This window comes from Apis florea, unplaced genomic scaffold, assembly GCF_048593485.1.
Source record: "Apis florea isolate Af1SG1 unplaced genomic scaffold, ASM4859348v1 contig_3587_pilon, whole genome shotgun sequence".
Lineage (NCBI taxonomy): Eukaryota > Metazoa > Arthropoda > Insecta > Hymenoptera > Apidae > Apis > Apis florea.
Window position 1 is genome coordinate 3,396,721 of NW_028256789.1, and position 13,189 is coordinate 3,409,909.

The following is a 13,189-nucleotide window of genomic DNA, read 5'->3' on the forward strand; positions in this document are numbered from 1 at the left end:
TCATCTTTGAACACTGTATGCAAATTTCACGTTTTTCAAACTACGTGCCGAAGTTCGATCGCTTGTTAATTCCCCCTTGCGAAATCCACGCGAGTCACAAAGCGCGATTTTACAATTATTTGGACGTAAAGATACGTGCGCGCTTTCTCCCGCCGATCGTCCATCGATTCCGAGGCATCATTGTTATCCTCGCGTCGTAAATTATCGCGCGATATCGACGGCCTCGCCGATGAAACCGAGGCCCCGCCAATTATCGTCGCTCTACCGCCTCGACAAATATTCATCGATCTCGAGCCTTAACGAGTGCACGCGCCCGCTCGAGCGGCTTACCCCGCTTACGAAGGAATAAAAATCGTTGCGCCGAGTCGGTCGAATTACTCGTTATTGCGCGCGGGATATATTTACGGGAGGATATTTAGCCGTGGCCGACTCCGTTAAACCGTTAAACCGACACCGGGGAAGAAGAAGAAGAAGAAGAAGAAGAAGAAGTTTCCACCGGCGCGCGTTCGATGGTAACGATTCCCACTTATCCGAAAGAAGCGAGGCATAATCGGTGTGTTACGTGGCGTTTCACGGAGTGTTAAGTGCACGCGGACGTACGTCGAGTCGCCGTGCGAGCAGCTAGAGAGCCTGCTAACGCTTACCCAGGGAATGGAAAATTGCATAAGAGTCCCTCGAGCGGGCCACGCTCGATAAATATGCATCAGCCGCGCATCGGTGCATTTACGCTCGAAATAGGCGTCGATGCGTCCTCTCTTTACGTCGGTTTCTTTTTCTTTCCTTTCTTTCTTTCTCTCCCTCTCTTCTCCTCTCTTTTCTTTTCCCCTCGAAATCGAAATTCGAGGAGAAAAGCGAGAAGAAGAGAGGCGAGCCGTGCGAGGGAAAAGTATTCTCCTCTCTCTCCCTCTTCTCCCTGATCGATTTCTAAGAACGAGAAATAATCATACGTTCGACGATAAGTGATTTTCGAACGAAAACACGAGTCGATATTCGAAATCCATCGATTGCTCGACGCGTATACAAACAGGATACGACCTTGCCTTGCCTTGCCTTGCCGCAACGAACATTGCGATAATCGTTTCGTGTTGTGACATCCACAACTTAACTGGTGGTCGTCGAAACGAATATTTAAATTTTCGATTTGGCATCGATCGATGCCTCCCCGGGGGGGAAAACGGTATTCCATTTTCGCGGCCGATTAAATCGACGCTCTTCTCTCACTCTCTCTCTCTCTCTTCTCTTTTTTTCGCGAAATTGAACCGCTACAAAGCTGTTCTCCAACCTCGAACGAGATCCTTTAACGTTTGTTGTTTTGAAACGTTTTAAAAAGAGAGGAAAAAAAAAAAAAAAAAAGAGAAGAGCCGTCACAAAGCGACGAATCAAGGTGACCGTGGGATATTTGAAAAATTACGGCGTCGTTGCGCAATTGCCGGGCAAAAAAGTCAGTCAGAGAGAGAAAGAGAGAGATAAATGTTCGTCTCGCTAATTTCCGCCCCCTCCTTGGTCTTCTTTCTCGGTATAGATGTCAGGACGATAGCAAATTTCATTTATTATTCTCGACCTCCTCCCTCCCGCTCGCGGAAAGGAAAGGACACGCAGACGCTGGAGGAGTGACCACGACGACCACGATTTCTTTCACGCGACACACGCGACATTTATCACGCGTGTGACATTTTAATTAAATACGATGACACTCACGGTTCGGCCTGTACGCAACTACGAAATGTACCAACATGCGTGCCTTTCTAGCAAACTCGTCGTCGTCCTCGTCGTCGTCGTCGTCGTCGTCGTCGTCTCTGGGAACACGTCTCTTTCGTAAGAGGCTCGCGCGAGAGAGCCTCTATAGCTGGGATATCGGCGTGAATCTCGACACGTTTCGCGGCTAATATATCTCCTCCTCGTTCGTACGAGGCGGGTGCTATAAAGCGAGGAGAGATTCTTTCTGGATGCTTCGTTCTTCTTTTTGATCGTTCGACAGTTAAACGTTAAACTCTTTCTCTTTACGCTTTGAGCAACTCCTCTTCTTTTTTTCCTACCTCCCTCGCGTAACGCGGAACAAGGCAATTATCGTGAACGATATTGAACGGTGGAATGGCGGGATTGGGAACATGGAGGTTGGTGATTTTCGCGCGCAAGATTTTCCGACTCGCGGCGCGCATCGCGGCGATGATTACACGGCCTCGTAATTAAGACACGGCTACGAACTCGTTAAATTACGCTGATGGAAATTAGTACGCATCAACTTATATATATATATATCCCCGACCATCTGATTAATGATTAATTCCACGAGGAGGAAAGTTCTTTACTTATCCTTTTATTTATATAAATCTCGAAAACTTTCCAATAACGTTTAATCATTCCTCTAATTATTCAACAATTCAAAATCCTTCTCGAGACAATTGCAACCTGCTCATCCGCGATGGTAATCGAATGATATAATACACGCTTGGAAAGCTCGATCGACCCTCTCGATTTTCGTTCTCGAGAATCATTTTTTCGCTTCGAGGCGGAAATTCTAAAGAGAATTCTGAAGAAGAATCGGAATCGGGGAGGAGGAAATCGGGGCGATATCCGGCGGGGCACGAAATAATTGAGACACCGCTCGCTTGTATCGCTCTTCGAGGGGCGAATCCGTCCACGGGCGAAATTAGCGTCCGACTCCGAAATCCCAATCGCGACGTGGCGATCTCCCCGACGACGATGGCCGGCCGCGATAAGAGGACGACGCGTGACGCCGTTGGAAACTGGCTGGCAGACGCGGAACCGACGATAAGCCGCAAGCCTCGAAAGCCACCGAAATTAAGACAAATCGGGCAACAACGATTGCGATCGCGTTCAATTAACCCGGACGGATCTGGTCGACGCTGCGATTCCACGGCCCGTCACATGCGAATCGTGCATTAGGGGAGGGAGGGGGTGGCTCCTCCTCGTTTCGTTTCGGGAACGATAACTCGAACGAACTGCTTCGTGCACGTATGCCGGAGCCGAGCGCGTGGCACAATCTCGGCCATAAGTCACCGAACTCTTGGAACTCTGTTTAGGGGAAAGATATATCGTTGTTGACGATTATTTACCTACGCGAGAGGGTGATGAATAATAATAATCGTTAGTAACGATAATAGTTACTCGAGAATGGGAAACGAATTTTTCTTCTTTTACTTCTCCATTTACTTTCGGATGTTTTATTTTTTTGGAAAGAGTTCTAGTGGAGATGGGAGTTCGTTGTGCAGTTCGTTGTTCGGGGTTGATGTGCGGGTTATCACATATGCGGCCGTGGCCTTTATCAGCGGCCGGCTGAAAAATCACCGGCCGGAAAATAATTGTTAAGTGGTTTATTAGCGCAATAACGCGCGTCTGGGGTGTGGAAACGAAAGGGTCGAGGGGGAGATAGCGAATGCGCGACCGGGATCCTTGGCCGCGATTTATGACCCCTGTCCACTGCTCGCTTTTCGATTTCTTGTTTGTTTTTATGGGGGCTTATGGTTGGCTCGCGCGGGGAAGCATAAACGCTCGCGATGGCCAAGATACCGAGATGGAGAGAGAGAGAGAGAGAGAGCGTTGGTATGCGTTGGTGAGCGTAGTCATGGCGACGACAAAAGAGAGAGAGAGGAAAACGGAGACGGTGAAGGAACGAGTTTCTCTCCGAACCCAGACGACGATTTCGATCCTCCCTTTGATTCCCGAGCCGAGTCACTCGAACGGGAAATGGCCGTAAACAGAAGTGCGACAAATCGTGAGGGTCAATTTAAGAAACCGCCTCCGGGGAAAGGGTTTTCCGATCCGTTCGCGTTAAGAAACGTCGCATTAAACGTCGAGTCCACGTTAACTGATTGGCGTGATGCGGGGGGGGGGGGGGGGGCTCGTGTATATACGAGCGTAATACGAGCGCCTGCTCGAGGAAAGAAGGGCGACGAGAAGAGAGAAAAATATGCGGAGAAATCGACTCTCGTGTACGCCGCTCCGAGTATCGTAATGACCGGATTGACGTCTAATTAAAGCAGCCGCTGATTAGCGCTGCTCGCGCTGCACCCAGTTAACGAACCTTCCACGAGATTTCGAGAATCGCGTCCAGACATCCGTTCGATGTATAATTAGTCGAAAAAAATAGTCGAACGATTATTAAACAATTTTTTTACAAAAATTCCTTCCCAAAACTCTTCCCGATCTCTATCTTATAATGGAATCTTCGCGGGGATCATTCCACGCGCGTAAGCGTGCGTAAGGTTATCCGAAACGGGTCATCGTCGTTTCCTCCTCCTTCGAGGAGGCAATAAATACCTGGGGAGAGGAGAGCGTGGCGTGGCGATTTTCGAGAAGACGGCCAACGCTGCTACGCTGTTGGTATAGAGATGGGATAGAGGCTGGTTAATTTCACTAGGATCGGCGCGGCGACGATCCGAAAATAAAACCTGGGGACGACACGAAAGCGGAGAAGGAGAGAGAGAGAGAGAGAGAGAGGAGGAGAAACCCGTCCTCGAAGGTTTTGTCCCTGCCGGTATCGGCTGCCGGTGGTGGTTGGCAGTCGAACCGGTGGTGCTATTAACGACATTAACGTTACTCGGGGCAAACACGGCCCTATATCATCCCGGAATAATAAACAATAAATTTCGGTGAAATACGGCGTCGAACAAGCGTAACCCATTTGTTTGCGATAAACTGACCCCGCAGCTAGTCGAAACCAGTCTGCAACGCATCGTCGTCTCTCACGTCGTCTTTCACCCTTGCTCACCGATCATACCTGCATATCCCTCCTCCTCCTCCTCCTCCTCCTCCCTTTCCTCCTCGCCCATCCTCGTTCCAGGATAGGACACCACGGGTGGAGGAATGTCGGAACGGAGGAGGATTAGATTTCCTCCCGTGGATGGGATATAAAATTTCGAGTGGAAACGGAGTCGCGTGGCTCTCGGGAGAAAGGGATGGACGAGATGGAAATTTAGAAATCAATTTTTCAAATCAATACTTTTTTGAAAGAAAATCGTTGTGGCGCGGCGATGTTTCTTCCCTTTTTTCTTCTTCTTCTTCTTTTTTACGCCACGAAGAGCGAGTTTAATCAGAGCTGGAGCGGGCGAATAAATGCAAGGCGAGCACGAAACGCGAAAATGGTCGGTTTCCGATTTAAGAAAATACGATCGCGTACGTTATCGTGCCAATTAACAAATTGGAATGGGTCCCTTTGGATTCTCGATGACCGCCGTTCATTGCCATAACTGTCTTGCTCGTGCCATAAACACGGCCGGCCTCGTCGAGAAAAAGGACGGGAGGAGAGTGTGGCCGCGCCACACAACAAGGAGGAGAATCGAGGGGGATGACGATTCACGACGAACAAATTCTCGAAATTCGCGTACACCGATTCCGATCGATGGTCGATCAAAAAAAAAAAAAAAAAAAAAAAAGATATCTTCGCCCGTGACGCGACGTCTTGTTCGAGAAATACGCGGATAATTTCGTAGAAGAGGAGGAAGAAGAAGAAGAAGAAGAAAAAAAGGAAAGAGTAAAGGTGGCAGGTAATCGACTAATCGGCCCCCTCCGGCGCAAAATATCGCGTGCGAGGATCGACGAGTCGTTTTGGGCCGGGGTTATTGGCTGGTAAAGCTTACTTGAACGTTAATAACAAGGTCGTTTCACACCGGATACTCGATTGCACCGGTGGCAGCCTGCCAATAACTCTGCTCTCCTCCATAAGGAGTGCGTTTTAGGTAATTGGCCGTGAATATTATCTTACCCGGGGGTTAACCCGGGCCGGGAAGGCCGAGAAAGGGAGAAACCGAATCGCGATACCTTCCACGTACGTTCACGAGGGGGAATTATTTTTTCCACGATCGCCCACTTCCATTTCCACACCTCGCGCTTTCCAATAATTCTTCCAACGAATTAATTAATTAATTAATTTCCATTCACATCGAGTCGCAGCCACGAAATCCAAAAGAATCCAAGTGAAATATAATAAATTAATCGCGGCCACCGAGGCGAGAAAATTATCGTTCGATCGAGCTTTTTCCAATCCATAAGATCGTTCGTCTTAATAAAATGTTTAAAATAATGGCGCGAAGGTGTTCGAAGGCGTTAGAAATTACTTAGTTAGTGGCGAGGGAAGGCTGGAAATTCCATTAGGCTCGAAATTCGAGAAAGGAGAGTCGCGACGTTTCAATTAAAGAGAGTTTTTTTCGATTCCGGTAAGGAGAGAGAGAGAGAGAGAGAGAGACGGCTCACGACCTTGGCGCGCGTGGAGATTAATCACGCGTCGGATCGCTCCTTGCCGGCCGTCAATTAATTAAACGGTCACGGGTTAGCAAGAGCCGGCTCTATTCACCAGATAGCTTTATCAATGCCCGTTTCCCTTTGCCACCCGCGTTTCTCTCGTTTCCCGCGAACCGAGAAAATTCCTCGCTAATGTAATGCGCAAACATATTATACGCCTCCTCCTCTTCCCTCCCTCTTCGAGCACGGCCGAGCCGAGTGTAAATCAGTCGAGGAATAGAGTCAGGTGCGAGACACCGTGTGGGCGTTATGGCTACGGTTCGCGAGCGAGTCGCGGTTTCCGCGTGGAAAAACGTGGAGCGAAATGGAAACGAAATCAAGCACGAATTAAACCCGGGATCGAGGCCAGGGAAAGAGTTATAACTAAAATTACTAAAACTACTTGTAACTGTTAATAGAATCGGTAATAGAACACGCGTGATTTAGGATCGATCTTGATCGAGAAAGAATCGATCGGTCCATTGACGGATTTCTTTTCTTTCTTTTTCCTTTTCAATTCCGATTCGACTCGAAACGGAGAAACGTTATCTGAAATATACGTAGAAACGAAACGAATACTGGTTAATCGTCGGTGATTTTTCTTTTTATCGATTAAAAAAAAAGAATTAATTTATTCGCAGTCGATGAACTTGATCAGAGTACACGTTACGAGATAATTAATTAGTCGAAGATTGATTGCATTAGGATATACATATATATTATATTGCGTGTATTGCGATTAACGATGGTAGGGAAACGACGGCTGTTCCGAGTGACAGATTTCCGCGTTATCCGTAGCGTGTAACATGGTCGTCGGTTGATACCCATCTCTCGAGCAGCGGCTCGTGTTTCATCAAGATTGATCCGCGTCGACAAAATAACCGGCCGCATTTCACTAATTTTTTTTCTTTTCCGCCTCGATGATCGAACGATCCGAGCATCGCTCGGGCATAATTTGAATATTTCTCGCGTGCGTCTCTCGAGCGCGGTTGTTTCCCCCAGTTCGTTTCCATTACCGCGACGACAACAAACGACCGCTCCTTCGTCGAGCGCTCGTTATTACAAGTTGGCCGAGTAATAGCGGCGATATCGCGCGACCGACCGATGGCCGATCGTCGGGCGCGAAATATTCAATAATCGACGTGCGGATTCGTTGTGCGGCAGGCATCGACACGTTGCGTGAAATCCATGCAAAGAAAGATTGCACACGAGAATAGAATAGTAATAAACGGGACGAAAAAGAAGAAAGAAGAAGAAGAAGAAAAAAAGAGAACTTTATCCCCAAAGCGCGTCGAAGATACTCGAAGGAAAAAAATTGATATTTCTTTCTTTCTTTTTCCTCCTCTCGCGGGTATAATTGTTTCGCTCTCGCGGGATGGGGGGGGGAGGGGGACCAATTGGCGCACGCACTTTGGGGGTGTTGTTGGTCGGTCGAGAAAAGAGAAAAGAAAAGAAGGGAATAAAGAGGGAGGAGAGGAAAAACAGCAACGAAAGAGGCGAGAAAGTTGGAGGAAGGCTGGTTAGGGAGACGGAAAGAGAGGAAAAAAGAATCGTAGGATAAAGAAGCGTATATAGCTGGGCGGCGCGGCGTGGCGTGGCGCGGCGTGGCGCGTCGCGCGTCCTCGTGGGGCGTGAAACACTTGAAAATCCCGGTTATGCAAAACATAGGAAAACGGCCCTCCAGGCCAGGACGTTAGGTGGAACACGTAATTGAAAGCACTTTAGAGACCCTACGGCACGCACAACGAGCACTCGCATTTGCATTCAGTGGCAGAGGGAATGCCTTTTAACCGAAATGACTGCGTGTATATGACAAACGCCAGGTTTATGTGCCGGAACGATGGGAATATTTATTGGCGCGAATTAATGTCTCCACTCGTCCGTGGCGAGCGTTATATTTATTAGGACATTTCGCGGCGGCTATTCGAGCCTGGCTGGCGAATAAAAACAGCTATCCACCGGGAAAAAGGATACCGAAAAACCCGTTCGTCTCGTTCGTTCTTGAACCTCGATATCTCTCCGCGCCTAATCGTCCACAGATTCTCTCCGCGTGTAATCACGATGCATTTTCCTCCCTACGATCGACTTCAACTTCGATTTGAAAGGATTGCAAACACGGTTCAACGCGGTTGCTTGAAAATTTTAAACGCGTAGCAGAAAAATGTAACCGCTAAATCGGTTGGAAGATCTATCGTGTGTCGCGTTTCGTCGTGTATCACGTCGTGTATGATTGAGAAACGAATGAGAGAGAGAGAGAGAGAGAGAGAGAGAGAGAGAGAGAAAGAAAGAAGAAGAAAAAGACTGACAAAACGATGATCCACGCAGAGGATGCATGCAAAGATACACACAAGAGTGAAACGATATTGTTCTTCTCAGTGGAAGACTGAATTACCTGATTCGTATAGTATTCGGCTCTTCGGATATTTCGTTCAATTGGGTAATTGTTGTTGGTCAAATTGAAAAATGAAACAACAAACAAATCGTACGATCTCGATTAATATACGCATGTGTATTGTATATATTCGAAAGTTATTATTACCACGACGACCACTCGTTGCCATGGCAAACGCCTGTATTTACATTACATGTGCTTAAGATTTAAAAAAAGAAAAAAAAAAAAAAAAAAAAAAAAAAACTTCACGATTACGGTTTATCGGTAATTTATACAAAGCTTTCGTAATCATCTCTCTTTCGCTTTGCATGCTCGTATGCGTATGCTCGTATATGCATGATGTTATATATCTCGTGTGAAGAAAAAAGAAAACAAGAAAGAAAGGAGAACGACGTTTTTTTTTTGCATCTTCTTGCATTTTCACGAACGCTTGTCGTGAAAATTTTTGTTATTAAGAAATAAAAAAAAAAAAAAAAAAAACTCGTTCTTAAACAAATCCAAAAATAAATCTCGATCGTGATGATGGAACGCAATTGAGCACTCAACTCTCTTTAAGAAGAGTTTCGTATCGAGCTACGCGATTAAAAAAAAAACGTATATAATACTCGATACTCGATAAAGAAAAAAAAAGGGTAGAGGGGAGGGGAAGGGGGAAGAAGAAAAATATAATAAAAACAAATCGGCCCCTCTTTTCCGCCGATCGGATTTCACGCGTTTCGAGACGACTCGAAGAAAGCTCGAAGATGCTAAACTTCGTCCAAGAATCGTGAAAAAGTAGGGACCGAGAAACTGGCTCCCTTGCAAGTATCTGTAAAGTTGCACGTGGTTGAAGTTTGGCCCGATCGATCCGGGATTTCAGAAGCCTCTTATCACGGCATGGTTGCGAAGAGCGAAGAGAGGGGAACTTATTATTAAAATACGACGAGAAGAAGTTCGAAGAACCTCTTTCGCGTAACAGATTTCGATCCCCTTCGTCGTTCTCCCTTCGTTTTTTTGAACGAAGATCGGTCGCGATTAGTCGGCTCGTCGAATTTTCGATCTAAAGATGATACCCGATCTAAAGGTGCAGGAAAACATAGAAAACACGGGGACAAACGCGCGTTTTACAAAGATTGCTCGATCGATGACGATCGAAACGAGGAAACGGACGGTGCTGCGATATTCGGGCGAAAATGGGAAAAGGAAGGGAGGAGGGAAGGTGCGCGTGTAACCGAGTCGCAGGTAAAAATGATAATTATAATTATAATAATTACAATGGTAAATAATAAGTAATGGTAAAAATGATGATAATAATAATAATAATAATAATAATAATAATAATAATAATAATAATAATAATAATAATAATAACGAAGGGAAAAAAAAATCATCGACGATAATGGTAATAACATTAATAACGACGTCACAGTAATAAAGTAAACGAAATAATATGCTGATAAAACGTACTTTATTGTAATGAGTACCCTTGAAGTTCTCTCCTTTCCTCTTTTTCTCGCGTGACAAAGAAGGCACAAGGTTTTTATAATACCATAAAAGAAAGAGAAGGATCCGGGGTTAACAATCAACGACCAATCTACTTCCACAACAATTTCCACAACTCTCGCATACGAACACACAAAACTCTTCTCGGTACATCGAAAGGGATTCTTTCGTCTGTGTGAATTACGTTCGCAGGATCGACTCTGGGAGGAGGACATGCATACACGATAAATACTGTTCTTGTTTCTCCTCCTCCCCTTCCTTTCCTTTTCTTTTTCTTCTTCTTTTCCACTTTCCTCTTTTTTTTCTTTTTCTCTTTCCTTTCTCTCGTCCTTTTCTCAATCGATGCGCAATCGGGAGATTTCGCTTCTTCTAACTTGAACGAACAACACCACCTCTGGCAATCGTCATACTCGCATTTTTTCCTCTCTCGTTCATTCTCTCTTTCTCTCTCTCTCTCTCTCTCTCTCTCTCTCTCTCTCTTTGCCCTCCGATATTTCGTACACATATTCGTCGTTTCGAAAGAACGATGCGATTAGAAATGGTAAGGGGAAAAACGAGTACACGTCGAACGAGACGTCGCCGAACGACCAGAAGAGAAAAGAGGAGAATATTGCTGGTAGAAAATATGATACATATCTCTTATTCTAGTTTTATTCTATTAATATATATATATATATATATATATATATATGTATATGCATATATAACGTTTTATATATATACATATATCCGTATATAAATATGTATATATATATATATATATATATATATATATACACACAAATATAATCTATATATATATATATATATATATTTATATACACACACGGTTACACTTATCGTTACATCTCGTTCCTGTTTCGATGTTTCCTTCCCGCGATATACCTCTTCCTCTTACTTTTCACATCATCATCATCATCATCATCATCCCCTTTCTATCGAGTCCCTCACGGCGACTATACCCTGCTATTTCTTACACGCGAGCTAAATTGTGCAGCATTCAACTTTTTTTTTTCATGCTTTATCACAGTAAGAAGTTTAATCAGTTCGCGTTCCTTCTCGCTCCCCTTTCTCTCTCACTCACGCACTATCTCTCTCCCCCTCTCTCTCTCTCTCGTTCATTCTCTCTTATTCTCGTTCTGCTCCTCTCATTTCGCTCCGTGTAACGTGTAACGCCCATCGATATAATATCTCCATTTTCTTTTTTTTTTCTCGAATATATTCCGCGAGGACCCCTCTTCTTCTTGTCTCCCTCCCTGTTTCCTCGTCAAAATCGCGTTTCCGTCCGATTCCAACGAACGACTCGTCGTTCCGTCCTCCATATCGTCGCGTCGACGGGAGAGAGCGAGAGAGAAAAAAGAAAAAAAAAATAGAGGAACGCTCTCTCTCAACGAGTCACACGAGGCGCGAGGAAGAGCGTGGGGGCCGCAGGAGCGCAGATTCGTCGCAAGCTTCGGGGAAACGAGCGGAAGTCCTCACGCGCGATTCCAACGATGATAATCGCTTCCGTAAATCATACATCGATCGTTCGAGAACGCGATTATTATTCGCTTCTTCCTTTCTTCGTGTATCTAACGTTAGATAATAATACACGAGAGAATCCTCGAATCCTGGTTAATTGAATTCTTCACGCGTGATCTCGCGCGCGAAGAATCGTGAGATGAAAGAATTTCTTTTCTTTTTTTTTTTTTTTCGTTATCTTCTTTTTCTTTTTTTCGTCCTTTGCCATTTCTCCAAAGATTGCGAGAAATCTTCGACGATCTCGTCTCAGCCCCCACGAATTCTCAGCGTTATTTATATAACAATCCCAACATATCTCGGTCGATCTTTTTTTATTTACTTCTTTTTCTCTTCTTTCCCACTCTCTCTCTCTTTCTCTCCCTTTCTTTCTTTTTCTTTCACTTGTAATCTCTCGTTTTCTCGTTAGAATATCATCTTCATACTTTCAAAGTTGTCCCACGCGCACGTTGTCCTCTCTTCTGAATCTAAGCTATCCTACGGGGTTATTGGTTTTACGTTAGGTGATTGCAAGGGGCAGTATTCGCAGTATTTTGGATATTATTTATTTCTATTCGGACGTGGGATGAGTCAGAAGAAATTCTCTCGTGGTTGCCGCACACGTTCTTTCGTCCGCGGAGGCGTTCATCAGAAGAGTTGAAAAAAAACTCTTGCGAAGCGAACATCTATCTCTTACGTATTTATTTATCCTCGATCGACCATTTCGTTCATTTCAACGACGAAATCTTCGAATCGAATCGAAAGAAACGCGAGGCGGAGGAGGAGAATCGAAGAGCGATGCAACGACGATCGATGCCGATGATCGAAGTAAAGGTGGACGGGGAAGGGGGGAGGAGGGGGTAGGGCGAGGGGGAGGAGGGAAGGCAGCGGCCTACGAGATTCTCTTGACTCAACCCGCGAAACCGGACACGTTTAAACTCAACATTTATCTCTTGATAGATGGCCGACGAGAAATAAATCTTGAGTGTAAACCGCTCGAAATTCCCTACGTTCTGGACCCTACGCTCGAAATTCGGATCGAAAACGAGTAATTGAGAGAAAGAAACGGAGAGAAAGAAAATGAAAGAAGGAAGGAAGGAAGGAAGGAAGGAAAGAAAGAAAGAAAGAAAGAAAAAGAAGAATTCGATCGATCGAAATCGATTTGGAATCTCGGAGCACAAGATAAGGAAATTGTATAAATGTATACAAAAGAAAAAGGGTTCCACGAGAAGAGGAAAACAAAGGTGAGACAGAGTCTCTCTTTGCATCGTGCTTGTTGCCACATCGAACGAGTTTCTCTGTTTACCAACCACGTCGGTCGACCGTTGTCGTCGTCGTCGTCGTCGTCGAAAACTTTCCTCGTAAATCTTCCCAAATACCGTTAATCTCGCGCGCGACGACCCTATCGCGCCTAGCTACCACGAATTAATCCAGTCGATCGTCTGGTTGATCGCTGGTAAACGCGTCCTAATATTTCTACGTGTTCCATCTAAAACCGGCGATCTTAAATCATTGGAAAGATGATCTTCCGTTCTTCCAACCGATTCGAGGCGAGAAACACGCGTAGTACGAAGAAAC

The 13,189-nt window shown here is 45.4% G+C and overlaps 1 protein-coding gene and 1 long non-coding RNA gene across 5 annotated transcripts in view; both read right to left on the minus strand.

Annotated features, from left to right (window-relative positions):
• LOC100866718 (uncharacterized) overlaps window positions 1–13,189 on the minus strand; it is a 271,606-nt gene that overhangs the window by 73,802 nt on the left and 184,615 nt on the right. The window lies entirely within an intron of this gene.
• Window positions 1–13,189, minus strand: part of SoxN (SRY-box transcription factor soxNeuro) — an 81,390-nt gene that overhangs the window by 63,880 nt on the left and 4,321 nt on the right. The window contains exon 2 of one of the 4 annotated variants that reach the window (XM_003690811.4): window positions 11,971–12,109. The exons of the other annotated variants lie outside the window; for them this stretch is intronic. Within the exon in view, the coding sequence (XP_003690859.2) occupies window positions 12,100–12,109 (10 nt within the window). The 3' untranslated portion in view covers window positions 11,971–12,099. Of the gene's footprint in view, window positions 1–11,970; window positions 12,110–13,189 lie in introns of those variants that run through there. 4 annotated transcript variants of the gene reach the window in all.